The sequence below is a fragment of the Pteropus alecto genome, unplaced genomic scaffold, assembly GCF_000325575.1.
Source record: "Pteropus alecto unplaced genomic scaffold, ASM32557v1 scaffold3, whole genome shotgun sequence".
Classification (NCBI taxonomy): Eukaryota; Metazoa; Chordata; class Mammalia; order Chiroptera; family Pteropodidae; genus Pteropus; species Pteropus alecto.
In genome coordinates, this window is record NW_006442484.1 from 7,203,593 (window position 1) to 7,221,893 (window position 18,301).

The following is an 18,301-nucleotide window of genomic DNA, read 5'->3' on the forward strand; positions in this document are numbered from 1 at the left end:
ATTCCTGTTCCACTTGCAAATCCTAGGAGTATTTTTATTGCATTCTGGCCCCTTTTGAATTCAAGGGTTTCTCATCTGCAGGAAGACAGAGGGCTTATTTAGAAACCAGCTAGCAAGAACACAAAAGCTGGTAGGCACTTCAGTGCCATTTTTTGGGTCTTGTGGCACGTGATTAAGTAGGAGCCGGGACACTTCTTGGCTGCTGTTGCTTAGCATATAATAGCTCCATTCACTGAGCTGACAAGGTGCCAGAAGCTTGCCATGCATTAGCTCATTCCTTTCTTTTTTGTGCCTTTCTGGCTGGAAGGGAACTGGGGAGGGTTGCTTGGGCTATGGGGTCACTGACAGGCCTTGTGGGGTATGAGGATGGTGTGGGCAGGAAACCACTCCTTATTCTGAATATATATATAAAGACCTCCCCAACTATATTGCCTCCCAATCTGTTTTTCAGTGGCCTGTTCCCAGGCTCTCCTCTCCAAATGATACTACTGCTTGGAGATTGTGTTTTTGGAAAAGACATAAATGGTATTAGGAGAAAAAGTAGGTGGCCCAGTTTTTTTCCATTCTGACCCAAGTCAAGCTGGTTTCCAGAATGTGTCTCATCCACTTTGTTTTCTCTCCTCACCCCTTGCACTCCATAATGAAGAGTAAGTATTTCATTACTGGGCTTCGCAAACTAGGGAAACTGATTAAAACAATTACCTTTCAGCTCATTCCAGGCATCCCACTTGGCCTTGCCTTTGAAGTCCAACATCCCAGGCCGTTCTTAAACAAGAAAGAGAAAGACATTAGATTGACTTCAAGTTAATGGAGAACTTTATCAACTTTCTTGCCATGAAAGCCATCTTTTATTACATCCTTTCCTTCTACACTCTGTCAAGAAGTTAAATGGGCCTAGAACGGTGTACAGAAATCCAAACTCAAAATCTGGAGAATAGGATGAAAACTATTCTCATTACTAAAAAGTCCTTGTCTTATAAGTAAAATAACTCCAAAATGTCTTTTAAAAATCTGTATCTTAAACAAACAAACAAACATAACATCCATGCACATGGCTTAAAATTCAAATCCTACAAAGGGGTATACTATAAAATTTTCCTCCTACCCCATTTTTCTCCCTCAGGCATTATTGTTATCAGATTTCTGGGTGTCCTTTCTTGTGATGGGTCTGTTCATATCTTTGCCCCATTTTACTACCAAATTGTTAGTCTATTTCTTGTTGATTTGTGGGAGCTTTTTCCTGAGGGCAAGTTTAAGTTATACCATAATTGTATACTAACAGACCTGTTATCAGTTGTACTTGGGAAACACACTCATTACTTCCCTGCTTACTTATTTTACTGCCACGCTGAGAACAAAGCCAAGGAGAGCAATCGCAGTGCCCATAGCATGGACCACTGTGTTAGAGGAACATCAAGTCTTCCCAAGTGCTTTAAGGGAAGCATTCCCAGGGATACCTGGGAGAAGATGCACCTACAGAGTCATCATCCGAATCTTACAGCAGCACACTCCAATAACCTTTCTGTGACAATGGAAATGTTGTACATCTGCACTGTCCAACTCAGAAGCCACTTGTCACTTGTGGTAACTGAGTATGTAAAATGGTGGTTTGTGTGACTGAAGACTGAACTTCTGATTTTTTAAAATTTGAACTATTTTCAGTTGAAATTTAGGTGACTACTGTATTGCATCGTGCAGCCCTAGTGTGCTGATACTTCCCTGATCAGGAAGTGATTTCCAAGTCAGTCTACCTAACCTCATGTGAAAGCAGGGCAGAGGCCAATGTCTGTGAAAATACTGCCTGGCTGAAGAGCTTCTCAGCCAATCTGGTTATCTCTACTTCTTTCCTCTCCCTGGGAGGACATGTAAAACTCACTTTCACCACAAGACCTTTCTCACTTCAGCCCTTCCTATAAACCCAAATTTGATTTGGCACCTTCTCTTGCTTTCAGCTGGCTAGCAGCCAGTACACCTGCTCCACCCTCCACCCCAACTGCAGTGGAACTGGGGGCCATGCTCACCCTCCTGAACAGGGGTATAAGTGATGGCCTTCTGTGCTGCCATGGCCACCATCTTTGAGCCCTTTTATGAACTGAATTGTGCTGTTGCCTAATATATATCTGAGTTCTAGGGACTTTGAGGCAGAATAAAAACTGGCCAAGGCAAGAAAGGCAGTATTATAGAATAAGGTAGTCTAAACTATGGTTTCAAAATTTGTACCAAGACTTTTTGACAGAGAACAAATGGTCATCAAGAACTGTTTCAGTAAAAACACTCTGACCTGCCCCAGGAAGCCAGCTGCTTCTTTGCTTCTGATATTAGGCTTGGCTTGGCTCCCAAGTGCTCCAAGACTTTGATCTTGCTCATCTGGTGTGGAAGCAGTATGTTTTAACAAAGCTACTACTGAGCAGAGAATTTGGAGCAAGTCAGTTCCAAGGTGGGGCCTTTGGAAAAGGTGGGAAATGCTCTTGATAATCAGTGAAGTCTTTCTAAAACTAGGATTTGAATTCTGCTACCTGAGCTACCAAAACCAGTGCAGGGTGTACGAACCCCATCTAGGGACATGGTGTTTGCCTCTCCCAGCTTAAACCCCAGGAATATCATGAAACATCACTATGCCCTGCCCAAGAATAGGACCTGGGGTGGTTTCGCGTGAAGTTCCCACAGAGTAAGAGTTCCAGTACCAATCGAGGCCGCTGAGCCTGCTTTGATGAAGAGTCCCTCCCAAACTCATCTCAGCATACCTGTATTTATGTCACCCACAGTCGCTTGTTTGTAGTGGCTATAGATGAACAGCATCTCCTCGTCTGATGGCTTGGTCTTGAGGTTCTTAACCTCCTCAGCAGCTTTGTCAAACTCTGCCTAAATATGAGGGAGAGGAGAGGCCCAAATAGAGCTCAGTAATAGGGAATAGAGGGGTTGGAAATGCAGCACTTCTGCTGCAATGCAAGTGAGGAAAAGACCCTTCCCCTCATCTCCCCTCTTCTCCACAATAGGGCAGCTAGAAAGATTCAGCAAAACAAAGAGGGGAAGCACTTCGGTTCATTTATTTGATCAACTACTATGTATAAGGAGCTCTCGCTATACCAGGTCTCAGGCACTGGAAATACAGTGGTTAAGAAGGCAGGCTAAAACTACCTGCAGTGGGAGTATATTTAGCAGGAAAAGCAGCGAGGCCAACTGCCTGGTCACTACTGGGTCTGACTGGGGAGAGGCCAAGATCCCAGTGAAGCCCTGACCTGTGGATAGGGGTGACACAGTGTGCTTGAAACAACTGAGAGAAGGAGACAGAGTATGAGTACAGCAGGGTTTGTGGCCTGACTTCGTTGGCCCCCTTCCCCTGGGGCTTGGGCATCCAGCGCTGACCTCTGTCCCAGTGATGGTCTGGAGAGAGGTGAGAGGAGCCAAAGATCGCCCCACAACTACATTTGAGGGAGGGAAAGGCCTCTGAGACACCTCTCCCCAGGCGCACCCTTCCCCTCCCTCACGCCGGACACTCAAGCTCTCACCTCCGTCTCCTTGCTTGTCCACTTGGCATGGTGCTCCTACTCCTGTCCTGTCCTTCCGGATGGGGGACTCAGTTCCCTTACTCCTTCAATCCATGCAACCCTCCACCTCCCATCTTTCTACCTAGGACCTTCACCTACGATTCCTATCTCTGCTTCTCCGCGAAGTCCACCCGATGGGCAACTTTCCAGCAGTTGCGGGGGCGGCTAACGGCGCTGGGAATCCCAAACCGGAAAGTTCCGCTTACAAGGCTCTGTTCAAAGAGTCAAGGTTGGGCATGGGTCCAGTAGGAAGATCGAAGCCAGGAAGGGAAAGACCTTGCGGAGTTCTGTCTGCGGGATGGTTCCCTCAACCGCCTCCCTCCCAGCTGCACTTTCGCAACGAAGCTGGGCACGCGTTATACCTGAGACATGCCGGCAGGGTTGGTTGTAAGGATTCCAGGGAGCCTGCGGAAGCGGCGACGAGCAGGAAACAGTGGCACAACACTGGACTGGCAGCGCCTTTAGAGGAGTAGTCGCAAGCCTGTCCTACTAAGCTCGGGCGAGAGACGGGCAGCCAATCAAAAGCCAGCTCTACATTGGGGGCGTGACCATCCGTAGCAGCCCGGCCCGCGTAGCCCTACCCCATGTAGGTCTGCTCGCGCACGCGCAGAGAGGAGCCGAAGGGGACGCCGGGAGCAGGTGGGGATGATGGGAGCAGGTGGGGATGATGGGAGCAGTACGTGTTTAAGGGAGAGGAGAGGGTTCATTGGTCTCAGTGGGTTTCATTTTCAAGCTGCTGTGGTTAGTGGACCACCAGGCAGAGAAGAGGGGGTGGGGGCTGAAGAACCAAGACTTTTAAGTTAGCTTCATTAAATCCTGTGCCCAGCCTCCGGACTTTCACCTCTGGGCAAATAACCTCTCAGCGCTGGGGAGGGCAAGTGGGCCATTTCAGGAACCAAGAGGAAATCCCTGGAGAACTGCGCGATGGTGGGAAGCTGGACTGGTTCCCAGAAAGGCGAAGCTAAGGTCTCTTACTCTGAACATTTGGCACGTCTGCCCATGGTGTTAATTTGCAGCCCTGTATTGCACATTTTTGTTTGTGGTGCGGTTCTTAATCTGGTGCATTATAGGCAGGGACAGGGTCTCATTTGTCTTGACTTTAACAAACTTGGCCAGGGCTAAGGGTCCGGCAGACATTTCTTAAGCGAATGACTCCTTCATTCACAATTTTTACTGAACTCTTGTCAGGTAACTTACACTGGTCTAGGCCTTGGGGATACAGCAGTGAACAAGACAGATAAATCCTTTCATGCCTAGAATTTATATTGAGGATAACAGTTAATACAATAAACTAAGTAGAAAGTTTGTTAGGGGGATAGGGAGTTGAAAATTTACAGTTTTACATGTGGGGAGGTGGTGGTGGATGTAACATTTGAGAAAGCCCCTCATGGAGAGAAAGGAGTATTCCAGGCAGAAAATTAGTGTGAAGATGTGAACAGGGGGTGAGGGAAAGGGTAGAAAAAGATGAGGCTAGAGAGTTGAGGTGGCAGGCTAGATGGTGTAGAGCTTGGCCTTTATAGGAACTTTCACTTTTATTCTGAGTGAGAGGGGAAGTCAGAGGCTTTTGAGCAGATGATGATGTATCTGAGGGGGCAGGTCTTTGCAGGATTGTTAGGAGGCTGATGTTCTCCATGGCAACAGAAAGGAGCAGCGCAGGTAGATGGGAGCGTTTGAGAGTGATGCCTTAGACACTAAAGAGAATTTCCTGGTGATAACAAAGGACCTGGGTGAAGGGAGGACTTAGTGGAGAATTCTCTGGAGATCATTTAAAAAAGATCATTCCAATTCCTAATTTGTGACAAGAGGACTGGAATACAAATCTCCCTCCTTCCTCCTAATTTACACACGTAGGTGTTTAGAAAGAAAGGCCAGATGGAAGCTTTCAGAGGTGACATTGTCAGGCTTTATAAAATGTTTAGCAAGAAGTAGATACAGTAGCAAGGAACAGATCTAGAGTCTTCAGTCTATAGATAATTTTGTTTAAGAAAGCAAAGCCAAGCAAATTAACAGAAGTCTTGGCGTTAAATTTGAAGAAATTACATTTGAAATTTAGGTTTCTTCTAAAATGACAATTCAGAGCTGTTTTTTTCTGTCTGAAGCCCACATGAAGCCTGCATTCATTTTTTCTCCAAGGCATTTGCAACTTCCTTGATGGAAATTTAGATTATCCCCTCTGTGGGTCAGATTGACGGTCAACTAGGTGTCCTAGTTGGCTATTTTAACATTAGATTATTGTGTTTGGTAATTTTTTAAATATTCCCCAAGGATTGTTTGATGTGCTTAAGTTTTGATTGGAGCTAAATATTGTAGAAAGCAATATTAGTGTTTTAAATTACTTGGCAGTCTCCAGTTTAAGTGAGGTTGATTTGTTGGTTGCTTCATTGGAATATACTCCATTTCTCTAAAGAAATTTTTCCACAAATGGCTTTGTGCTCAGGTGAATCTACTAAAGTTGTTTAAAGCAACTGAAGTATGGAACTAGTAAGGATTGTGGATCCCAGGGAGCAGGGTGCTAAGTGATCTTGACAAAGACGGAAGACTGTCTTTTCTTATGACAGGGCCCACCTTAGGCCAAGTTTTTTGATTTTTATTTTTTTTTTATAATTGGCATACAATATTAGTTTCAGGTATATAACATAATTAGACATATAACTTATGAAGTGATCACCTTGATAAATATAGTACCCATCTAACACCATATATAGTTATTACAATATTATTGACTATATTCCTTATGCTATACCTTACATCCTCATGACTTTTGTGAATACCAATTTGTATTTCTTAATCCTAGGCCAAGTTTAAGGCCTACTATTTGGCCTACTTCCTGCTTCACTTCTCAGTGACCCATATTTGATAATCACCACCTATGGAAATGTTGCCTTAAGCCATCCATTTACCATTTCTACTCTAGGAAATTGGAATGGCATTCAGATTTTAACATAAAGAGATGGTAAAAAGCCAGCATCTAGGATTTAACTTTTAAAAGTAAATTTTAGAGTATATTGGGGTCAATAAAGTATATGAATTTTTTATTCTGTATTTCAGCAGTGTTAGGGCATTTTTCTTCATATCCCAAGTAAGTGCAAATTTCTCAGCTCTATCTATATACTTGTTTGTAACTGTCACACTTTGTAATTATTTTATTTACAGTTATTTTTACTTAATTTATTGTCTGAGCCCCCTCTACATAAGCCAGGGAGGATAGGGATCACTGTGTATTGGTCAATGCCTGTCTCCAAGTGTCTGGCACTTCTTAGGCAGTCAGCTAATGGTGGGTGAGTGAAAGGGATGCTTTTCAACTATGAAATATATTCCTTCTGATTAGCCATGAACTTGGAAACCTACTAAGTTTATTAGAATTGATTGTGCAGCTGTAGGCTAGAGTAAAGTAACTTGCCCTCACATTTCTTGGGATATCATTTTGACTTCTTAGAGGCTTCACTTGCTGGGTCTTAGTGTAAAGCCAGACAGGCAAGATATATTAACAGTGGTGAAAGCAGTTCTTGCCCAGTGGGTGTGAATAGTAGTTTAATATTAGGTTTCTTGGTATAAACTAAACCTCTAATTCTAAAAGTAACCAATCATTGAAATGGACTACAGTTACAGCAAAGCTTTACTAGAGGGCAAGGGTTAGAGTATAACAAATGGTGAATTATATTCATTCAGTATTTATTTTCCGGTTTCTTGGACTGTGATTCCTGAGGCATAGCTGCAGCAAGTTGAGAGGAGACTAGTGTTTTAAAAGGCAGGAGGTGCTTGGGAGATGATTGTGGGAAAGGAGTGGGGATAGGTGGGCAGAGTTGGGGGCCTTTGTGTTGTGAAGGCCGAGGGAAGTAAGAGCTGGGAGAGTGGGATAATGATGCAGCATAGCTTTCACCCCTCTGCGCTCACAGGCTGAGGACCTTTCTTTTCCTGATAGCATAACTAGTGAGAGGAGGCCTGGCAGCTGGAGGTCTTAACCAGTTTCTCCCCTTTGTCATTCTCTTCTTTGTTTTGATGTTCATGTTCAGAGGAATTGGAGCAGCTTGGGCATGAGAAAAGAATGTGTGTGTGCATCACGTGCATGTGTATGAACTTTTCCTTGGCCTGTTTCTGCACAGCCACCATAGTAGGGTGGTGATTTGGGCTGATGTGAGATAAGGAGACCAGGGCTTGGGAACGGGATTCTGGTGAGAGAGAGTATTATACTGGCTGGGAGTAAGGAAAGGAAGAAGACTTTCTTTAGAGTTTCTTAAACATAAGTTGGTCATACACTGGTCAAGTGCTGCCTGTTTTCTGCTTAGAAATACTTATGATTATGGACAGGAATAATGAAGCATCTTATGAAGCTATCTTGAGTTCAGTACTGTAGTTCTTGCTCAACTTCATTAGAAGTATAAACTCTTCTGATCCTACATTGTCTTTGCCTGTTTCCTTAGCTCCTAGTTACACATGACAAGCACTTGGTAAATGCTTTAAGACTAGGTTGTTAGAGATGAATTTTCTAGTGAGCTCTTCTATTACCTGTCAACATGAAAGTTAGAAATAGTAAAATCTGATGACAAATACTTTGGCTGATAATTTCTTGGAGACAAATGCCCTTAAGAAAACAAAACAAAACAAAACTTTATTTTGTAATAATGCCATTAAAAAAAACCCCTAATTTTTATTTTGAGAGAATTGTAGATTCGCTTGCAGTTGTTAAATAACAGTGATCTCGTGTCTTTTACCCATTTTCTCCTAATGGTAACATCTTGCAAAACTATAATACATACCACCATCAGTATATTGACATTGGTATATTTAAGATACAGAACATTTCCATCATCAGTTACCTGTGACATATTATCTGGGACAGCCACAACCACTTCCTTCCTGCTCTTACCCTGTCCTTAGCCCTTGGCAACCAGGCATTTGTTCTCCACTTCTATCATTTTGTCGTTTCAAGAATGTTATCTAATTGAAATCATGTCATTTGTAACTTTTGAGATTGGCTTTTCCACTCACCTTAATTCTCTGGTGATTTGTCCGGATTGTTGTGTGTCCCAATTGTTTTTTCCTTTATTAGTGAGTAGTAGTCCATCATATAATGAACTATTCACCTGTTGAAGGGCATCTGTATTATTTGCACTTCTTGGCTATTACCAGTAAAGCTGCCGCTAGTCATTCCTGTGAGGATATTTATGTGAACATATGTTTTTATTTTTCTGGAATAAATGCCCAAGAGTGCAGTCCTTTGTTGGATATGTGGTTTGCAGATATTTTCTCCCAGTTTTCACCTTGTCTTTTCATCTTCTTCAGAGAGCCTTTAACAGAACATAAGTTTTTAATTTTGATGAGATCTAGCTTATCAGCTTTTCCTTTTATGGATTGCACTTTTGGTGTCAAATCTAATAACTCTTTGCCTAGTCTTAGATCCTGAATATTTTCTCCTTTTTTTCCTCTCTCTTTTTTTTGTAAAAGTTTTATACTTTTGTGGTTCACAGTTGATCTATTTTGAATTAATTTTTGTATAAGGTATAAGATTTAGGTTGCGGTTCCCTTTTTTTTTTTTGTCCCGGATGTTCTAATTACCCTAGCACCATTTGTTGAAAAGATACCTTTCCTCTGTTGAACTGCCCTTTTTTGCATCTTTGTCAGTAAACTGTTGGGCATATTTATGTGGTCTTTTTCTGGGTTCTCTCGACCTGTGCATCTGTTTCTCCACCAATACCACACAGTCCTGTTTACTGTAGCTATGTGATAAGTTTGAAATTGGGTAAATTGTTTCTTCCTACCTTATTCTTTTTCAAAATTATTTTAGCTATTCTAGTTCCTTTACTTTTCCATATAAATTGTAGAATAATCTTGTCTGTGTCTACAAAAAATCTTGCTGTGCTTTTGATAGGAATTGTGTTAAACTTATATATTGATTTGGGAAGAATCGATATTTTTACTATGTTGAGTCTTCCAATCTGTGTACACAGTAAGTTTCTCTATTTATTTTGATCTTCGTTTTCTTTCATCAGTGCTTTGTTTTCAGTGGATAAGTCTTGTGCATGTTTTGTTACATTTACAGCTAAATATTTAATTGTTTTGAGTGATTACAAATAGTATTGTATTTTTAATTGTGTCCATATGTTCATTTCTTGTATATAGAAATACAATTTGTTTTTGTATGTTTATCTTGTATCCTGTGACTTTGCTGAACTCACCTATTCTACAAGATCTTTTTTTGTAGATTTTTTGAGATTTTTCTGTGTAGATGATCATGTCACCTACAAATAGGTACAGTTTTATTTCTCATCTGTGTGCCTTTTAGTTCCTTTTTTGGCCTTGTTACACTGGCTAGAACTTCTAGCACTATGTTGAATAGGAGCGATGAGAGTGGATATACTTGCCTTGTTCCTGATTTTAGGAGGAAGGCATTCAATCTTTCATTGTTAAGTGTAGGTTTTTTGTAGGTTCCTTTTATCAAGTTGAGGCAGTTCCTCTCTATTTCTATTTTTCTAAGAGTTCTTATCATGAATGGATGTTGAAATTTATCAGATGCTTTTTCATTGATTGATATGATTATGTGACTTTTCTTCTTTAGACTGTTAAAATGGTAGATTACATTGATTGCTTTTTAAATATTGAACTAGCCTGCTTCCCTGTAAGAAACCCACTTGGCCATGATATATAATTCTTTGTATATATCACTGAATTCTATTTGCTAGTATTTTAAGGTTATTTACATCTTTATTCATAAGGGATATTGGTCTATAATTTTATTTTTTATAATGTCTTTGGTTTGTTATGGAAATATTAGCTTCATAAAATGAATTAGGAAATGTTACTTCCTCTTCTGTTTTCTGGAAGTGATTGTGTAGAGCTGATGTTAATTCTTTAAATGTTTTGTAGAATTCCCCAATGAAACCTTCTGGGCATGGAGATTTTTTTCCTGGTAGTCTTAAAATTATGAATTCAATATTCTCAATAATTATAGGACCATTCAAATTGTCTATTTCATATTGAGTAAGTGGTAGTAATTTGTGTTTTTCAAGAAGTTAGTTCATTTTATCTAAGTTGTGAAATTTGCATACAAAGATCTGTTCATAGTATTCCTTTTTATCCCCATAATGTGTGTTGAGTCTATGATGATATCCTCTGTTTGATTTCTGATATTAGTCATTTGTGTTTTCTCTATTTTTTCTTTGCCAGGCCTTTGCAAGATTTGTCAGTTTTTAAAAATCTTTCCAAAGAAACAGCTCTTTTTTTCATTGATTTTCTATTGTCTTTCTTTTTTCAATTTTATTGAGGTTTACTTTTTATTCTTTCCTTCTGTTTGCTTTGAGTTTGTTTAGCTCTTCTTTTTTTAGGTTATTGAGCTTAGATTATTGATCTGAGACTTTTTCCTTAGTTATTGTATGCATTTAATGCTGTACATTTTCCTCACAGTCCTGCTGTAACTGTGTCCCACAAATTTTATGTTGTACTTTTACTTTCTTTCAGTTCAACATATTTTTAAATTTCCTTTGAGACGTCTTCTTTGACTCAAGGTTCATATAACACTTTCTTGCCTAGTTTCCAAGTGTTTAGAGATTTTCTTGGTATCTTCCTCTTTTTGATGTCTACTTTGATTCCATTGAGGTCAGAGAATACACTCTGTGTGATTTCACTTCTTTAAATTTGTTACGTGTTTTTCTATGGCCCAGGATATGGTCTATCTTCCAGTTCACTGATTCCTTCTTGTGTTCTCTCCATTCTGATTTTGAGCCCATTCATTGAATTTCAGCTGTGTTTTTCAGTTCTAGAATTGAATTTCAGTTGTGTTTTTCAGTTCTAGAATGTCCATTTGGTTCTTCTTTATAACTTCCATTTATTTTATGAAACCTTTTAATTTTTCATTTGTTCCAAGCATATTTGTAATTGCTTATTGAAGCATTTTTATGATGTGCGATTAAAAACCTTTGTCATAGTCTAACATTTCTGTCATCTTGCTGTTGGCATCACTTGATTGCCTTTTTAAATTCAGGCTGAGATCTTCTTCCTAGTTCTTGGTATGCTGAGCGATTTTCAGTTGAAACCTGGGCATTTTGGGTGTTATTTTCTGAGACTGTGGATCTTATTTAAATGTCTTGTTTTAGTGACTTTCTGACATCTCTCTGAGAGAGAAAGGGGGTGCTGGTGACTTGTTTCTGCAGGCGGAGGGGGGGATAGAAGTTCAGGTTCTTGAATTGGTCCTGTTGACACTTGAGGTGGGGTGGGAGTTCTCAGTCTCCACTAAGCCTCCAAATTTGGGAGGGCTAGGAGTTCCTCCTTACTGCTCCCACACATCTTCCACAAACATTGGGGTGGAGGTGGGGGTGGCCTCATTATCGATAGGTGGATGTGAAAGTCCTCACTCACTGCCAGGCTGCCTCTGATACCACCTGTTATGACTTTGTTAAATTAACATTTGTTAAGTGGAATGCAGGGTGCCAGATGCTGAGCTCAATCAAAGATTCCAGGAGAAATCGAAATAGAAAAGTTTATTATTCATAGGTCAGGAGGGACATAGTACTCCTCGAGGGGCCACGCAGGAGGTCAGGGCAGAGTACAGCAAGAGAGTATGGCAGGACCTGGGGCACACGTCTTTATTAAGGTCTCTTTGGAGTTTCCAGCTAAGGCTTGATTGGTCAATTCAAACCAAAAGTGTGGGGCTCATGTAAGCCCCATGGGGACCTTATCTAAAGAGTGCACAAGAGGAAGGCCTTGGGAGGCAGAGGAGACTGTTGATCACAAGGGCTGTTGAGGAAATCACATCAGGAACTTATATCTGCATCTGACTCACAGGACACTGTCTAGAGTATATGCTTGCATGAGGGAGCAAGTGTTAGTTTAAGGTCCCTGCAGGCTGATGGGCCAAACAAAAAGGATGTTGAAGTAGCAATACAATGGATTAATTTAGCTAGACTCTCAGTACCACCCCAATGTGGAGGGGGAGGGGCCTTACATTACTTTCAGTGGAGGTGGAAGTCTGAGTTCTCCAGGTGGTCTCCACTGGAGTCGGGATCATTACTGCTCAGCGCCTTACTTGCCTTCTCTAACATCACGCTGTGGGTGGGATCGAGGGGCTCCTCATTAAAGCCTGGAAAGGTAGAAATCTAGGCTCCAGCTCTGCCTTTGCTAGTGTAGTTGTAGCCACCGTTTTTTTCTGTGATTTCTGGCTGGAGTAAAGTGCTTATTGTCTAAAAGTTCTCTGTCTTGCTAACCTCTTTCTTGCTCCTGTGGCTAGAGAGGGTGAGTTTTTGTTCAGGCTTTTTTTTTGGTCTTGCATCAGTTGGGGCTTTCAGGTTGCCGACTTCTTCAGCTCTATGTCTGAAATATATGAAAATCCAGGAACCTTACCACCATGTCATTCCTTGAGTCTTGAGGTCCCTAGCCAGTCTGCCACCTTCACTCCACCTTTCAGATTTTCTTATGTTTGTTTTATATATACTGTCCAGGATTTTTAGTTGTATGTAGCAGGAAGTATAGGGAAAAATATATTTCTGTTATCCCAGAAGCAGAAGTATAGGACAATGCCATTTAAAATTTACTATTGTTATTTCTCTGAATTACAGTGGATCCTGAATTTGTAACTTAAAGTTGTGGCTTTTTAAGCTGAACAAAGGTCATTGTTCTTCTTCTGGAGTGTGTTATTTCTGTTTTGGCTATTTGAAATCTGTTTAAAGTGGCTGAAGCTAATTCCCTACCAAATTTAATAGCAGAATGTTTTTCTTCATAAGAAGCCAAGTGGTCAGATCCTTATTAGGCCATTAAAAATGTGTTTCAGTAAGGCCAAATCCAACTTTAGTTAGTGCTTAGTGAAATGTATATTTTTGAGTATTGCCTCTAGAAGTAGTTTATTTTTTAAAAGCGTCTTTTCTGGGATGAGTGATACAAAAAGTAAGTTTTGAATCTATCTTAACAGTATTTTCTGATTATATGTAAAAGTACTGGGAATGTTGCTTCAGTGAAACTGGTTGTTCTTTACGAGAGTCTGCCAAATACATTATTTGTGTAACGTAATAGGTAGCTCTTGGTGGAAGTCAGAAGGTGTGTGTTCTTGTCTTGGCTCTGTTACTGAATCAGCAGCATTATTCTTAACTCACACATCCTTCATTTCCTCATCTGTGAAATGGGGACAATTATACTGAGTTTGCTGATAGTCAGTTGAGTATTATTTATGATGTGGCTAAAGCATTTAACACAATGTTTGACACGTGCTGGGTAGCTATTATTACCATTGTTAATGCAGTTTACTAAATCAAGCCTTGAAACAAACAAAATCAGAGGTCAAATAACTTGTTCTCGTCCTTATAATAAGGTCCTAGAGTTGAGGAATCTGACCTTCCTTCATTGATTCCATTATAATTTGTCAGGAACTATTTTTGGTATCTTTTAACATTGGTATAATAGACATTCGTATGATATATCTTTTTTTTGTCTTGGTAAGAGGCTTCACTGTAACCGTAGCCTATATTTTACTAATTAGGTAACTTTTAAAAATGAAAGCTTTAGTTTAAAGAAACATAATATTAAAACTGTCATTGATGTCTCCATGCCCGCCCTCCTCCCATTCCCTGTAAGACCACCTTTCACTTCTAATTGTGTCTTTCCATTTCCGCATTTATGTTAGTTTCCCTGGGTTGTTGTAACAAAGTATCACAAATTGGGTGGCTTAAAACAAGGGAAATTTATTGTCTCACAGTTCCAGAGGCTAGAAGTCCAAAATCAAGGCATCGGCAGGATTGATTCCTTCTGAGGCCTGTAAAGGGGGACTCTGTTCCATACCTTTCTTTTAGCTTTTGGTAGCCCTGGGCTTGGCTTGTAGATGTATCACTTCAGTCTTCACCTTCATATGGCGTTCTCCCTGTGTATGTCTTCACATGGCCATCTTCTTATAAGGACACCAGTCATACAGGATTTGAAGCCCACCCTAATCTAGTATGACTTCACCTTAATTACATCTTGAACAACTGTATTTCCAAATGAGGTCACATTCTGAGGTACTGAGTCGGGGTTAGGACTTCAACATCTTTTTGTGGGGACACAATTCAACTCAGGATTCATGAAAAAATTAGAAGTAAGCAAATTGGTATTAAAAACATAGTCCTTCCCTTCATGTGTTACTGTCTTATGGTAGGGGGCAACGGAGCGAAGGATTAACAAATCGGGCTGAGCCTTTTAGGAAATGTCCTTTCAAGGAAATGACATTTACATTGAGAACAGATGGATAAGGAGGATCCAGTTTTAGAAAAAGCGAGAATGTTTCAAGGTAGGGGTCAACCTGTGTAAAGGCCTGAGATAGCTTGGTGTATTGGAAGAACTGAAAGACGGCCATTGTGACGGTTGGGTGGTGACTCGGGAGATAGCATTTGGGGCTACATCATGCAGGGACTTGCTGACCATGAAGAGGAGGTTGCACTTCAGGGGCTGTGGGAAGGCTTTGAAGAATTTTAAGCAAGAGAGAGGTACTTGGATTTACATTTTTATATCACCCATGCTGCTATATGCCACATAGGGGCCATACTAACAGAGGGAATACCAATTGGGAGGCTTTTCCATTATTCCAAGAAAAAGAGACTAATGGAGATGGAGAGAAATGAGAAATTCAAGATACATTTTGGGGAAAGAGCAGATAATATTTATTGATGGATTAGAGAGTAAGGGAAAGGGAGAATGCTTTACTGATGACTTGAGTAGCTTAGTGGATGGTCACATAATTACCAAGATAGGGAAATCTGGGTTGACGTAGGGGTCCGGTTGAAACTGCCGAGTTCAATTTGGGATATGTTAAATGATGATATTTAAATGGAGAAACAAGTAGCCAACTTAATGTCTGAGTTTTGAATTGAGGGTTGAAAATGTATCTTGGGGAGTGGTTAGCATACAGAATGCAGTGAAGGCCATGGGTGAGAATGAGATGGAAGTGCTCATCTAAGGGAAGAGTGTAGGGAGAGAAGAGGCTAGGTATATTACTGAATCTGGAGAAGCACTAACATTTTGAGGTCTCAAAGAGCCTGGAAGATGTCTAGAAAAGGAGCAGAGCTGTAAGACAGCTGGAGAGTATGGCGTCACAGAACCAAAGAAGCATGAGCAAGTTCTTTAACTGTGTTGAGTGCTTCTGAGAGAAGTTGAGATCATCTTTCATTGACATCAAAGTGATGGGAAGATAAGGACAGACATGTTCAGTGGCTTTGTCCTTATGTTGTTTCAACTGAGGGCGAGTTGCAAAGTCTTATTTAGAATGGATTGAAGAGAGAACAGAAGGTGAGGAATTGGATTAGGCACGTGTAGACGTTTCTATCTTTGTTATTTTATGGGGTAAGCACACTGGCCCTCTGCTGAGGGAGGGGGTACTGCCCTCCAAGGCTGTAGGCTATACAGACATCCTAGAAAAGGTAGTCCAGAGCAAAGGCTGCCAGGGCCTCTGCTCATAAGATGGGCAGAAACTCAGAGACTCATGGAAAATTGTCTCCCACTAAGAGCCAGTTCTCATTTCTCCACCATATTCTGGTGAATATTCCTATGACTGTGCCTTTCTGTCAGCCATCCCGGTTAATCTGACTAAAAGGGTCTGGGACTAAATTGGTTCTATTAGTCTCAGACAGCATTTAATTAAGGCTACTCTGAACAAGACTGCAAGCAGCAGGACTAGGCCAAGCTGCAATATTGACTTCAACCATGCCCCCAGGTCTTGATCCCAGCCTGCTAAAAACATCATCCATGGGCCTTAGAAAACCAGAAGCCTTTCTCCTTTAGTTTCTTTATTGACCTTCTCATTTGGTCCCAGGCATCAATCCAGAGACAGCAGCATGTACCAGCTATTGCACAGACTCCACTGTGAGGCATAAGGAGGAAGTCTAGAGTCAGTTAACTCTCCTGGAAGCTCCCCTAGGTAACCAAGGGCAGTTTTGGGTAGATGCCACTGTTGGTCTGGTAATGGTCATCTGAGAGCTTGCTCATGATGTTTCCTGAAACACCTGCAAGTCTAAGATACAAATAACTGTTTTCAGGGTGATGTACAGGCTTACACACACACACACACACACACACACACACTCTCTCTCTCACACACACACACACACACACACACTCTCTCTCTCTCACACACACACACTCTCTCTCTCTCTCTCTCTCTCTCTCTCACACTCTCTCTCTCACACACACTCACTCTCACTCTCACACACACACACATACACACACACTCACTCTCTCTCCCTCACTCACTCGCTCACTCACTCACAGGGCCAGGGGTCTATGTAATGTCCCTGGAAAGGAATTCTTTTATAGTTTCAGCTGGGACCTACATGGTTCGGAGGGCAAAGGTTGTCAGGGCCTCCAGTGTCACCTTTGGTCAGCTGATAGGCTAATACTTTCACTTGAGTTTTCACATTATCGCATTTAGAACTTACTTTCGGAGGGACTGCCTGAGGGCAGTCAGTACAATCTGTCTTGTTTGTTTATGCTACCAGTCGAGTGGCATTTATCCCGCAGAATGCCTATGCAGTGGCTGTGGGAATAGGGGTGGGAAAGATAGCAGTAAGTGCTGACAGGTGTTTTAAATGGGAAGTCCAGGAGCTGGGGTATATGTTTCTGATAGACTTGTTGGTAATGGTGATCATATTGTAGTCAGAGCCATCTGTCAGGAGTTGGCAGAATCATGAGTCAGTTAAATTTAAGGTGCTTACAACAGTTTGGGAACCTCGCCAGGGTGTTTTTGCTTCATGAGGTCTGCTCCAGGGGCAGTTCTGAAAGACAAAAGATCATTAATGAGTGATCATCCCCATTCCTATCTCTTGGAGTATCTAGGTTGCTTTCTCCCTAGATGCTGAGGTTATTTCTCTTCTTCCACTTTCACCAAAATCTGTGTGTCCCATTCCGATAACTATAATTTCACCTTTTTTTCTAATTCCTATTCCCTGAAGGGAATTTTTATTAAACTTACACAGACCCATTATGTCCCCCACTTGGGCCTGAAGTATCCTCGAGTGGTCATTATCCTTGTGATCTAGGACCTTGTCAGTCCAATGAGAGAATCCAGGGAGGTGGAGTCCAAGCTCTCAAGGGGTGCTTCTGGGTGGAGGCTGCCTCCTTTTGCTTGGGCTCTAGTTGGCAAAATCATCAGCCACAGAGACCAGTACCTCAGAGAGGTCATTAAGGTTGTGGTGCCAAAAAGTACAGAACATGCTGCAGAGTGCTGCAGCTCTTCATGCAGGCGGTTGATTTTGGCACCACTGAGGGTGCTGCTTTGTGGAGCAGCTAGTATAAAAGACCAAGTAGAATGTCCAAGTGAGGACTGTATCAATCAGGTTTCAGTTGAAGAAGCAGGACCAGTAGGGACAAAATGTAAAGCTCACACATATACCACTCAAGGAGTCTTCTTACTCCATCGTGGGGGCCTACTGAGTGCATCCAAAATCCAGAGGCAGGCAGTCAGGAAGGGCCAATGAGCAGGCTGGCCCTCACAGACACCACCTGAAACCCGTGGTCCCAGGCAGTGGTTAGGAGGGGGAGCTGGGGCAGGGGAGGGCAATTATAGTCCCCGCTGCAATTTGGAGTCTCTGGGCTCAGGGAATGCCTAAGTCCTCCCAAAGGGTTTCTAACTGATGCAGTCATGCCTACCCAGGAGAATATCCCTTTTGAGTAATTTACAGTCAGCTGATTATAGATTTTAATTACATCTGCAAAATATGTATGCTGCAAAATGGTCAATGCTCCCTTCTGTCCTCTCTCAGGAAAGACTACCCCTTGTGGCTCATGTAACCAGAAGCATGCTTGAA

The 18,301-nt window shown here is 41.6% G+C and overlaps 2 protein-coding genes across 5 annotated transcripts in view; one reads left to right on the forward strand and one right to left on the reverse strand.

The window, feature by feature from the left end:
• DBI (diazepam binding inhibitor, acyl-CoA binding protein) overlaps positions 1–4,062 on the reverse strand; it is a 5,123-nt gene extending 1,061 nt beyond the window's left edge. The window contains exons 1-3 of the mRNA XM_006921006.3: positions 3,911–4,062; positions 2,745–2,862; positions 703–765 (exon numbers count right to left, since the gene is read on the reverse strand). Of these exons, the coding sequence (XP_006921068.1) occupies positions 703–765; positions 2,745–2,862; positions 3,911–3,919 (190 nt within the window). The 5' untranslated portion in view covers positions 3,920–4,062. The remainder of the gene's footprint in view (positions 1–702; positions 766–2,744; positions 2,863–3,910) is intronic.
• A 56-nt stretch (positions 4,063–4,118) lies between these two features.
• Positions 4,119–18,301, forward strand: part of CUNH2orf76 (chromosome unknown C2orf76 homolog) — a 60,436-nt gene continuing 46,253 nt past the window's right edge. For 2 of the 4 annotated variants that reach the window (XM_006921007.3, XM_015596637.2), the window contains exon 1: positions 4,194–4,514. The gene's annotated coding sequence lies outside the window, so the exon portion shown is untranslated. The other 2 variants (XM_025039328.1, XM_025039330.1) reach the window with 2 other exon arrangements.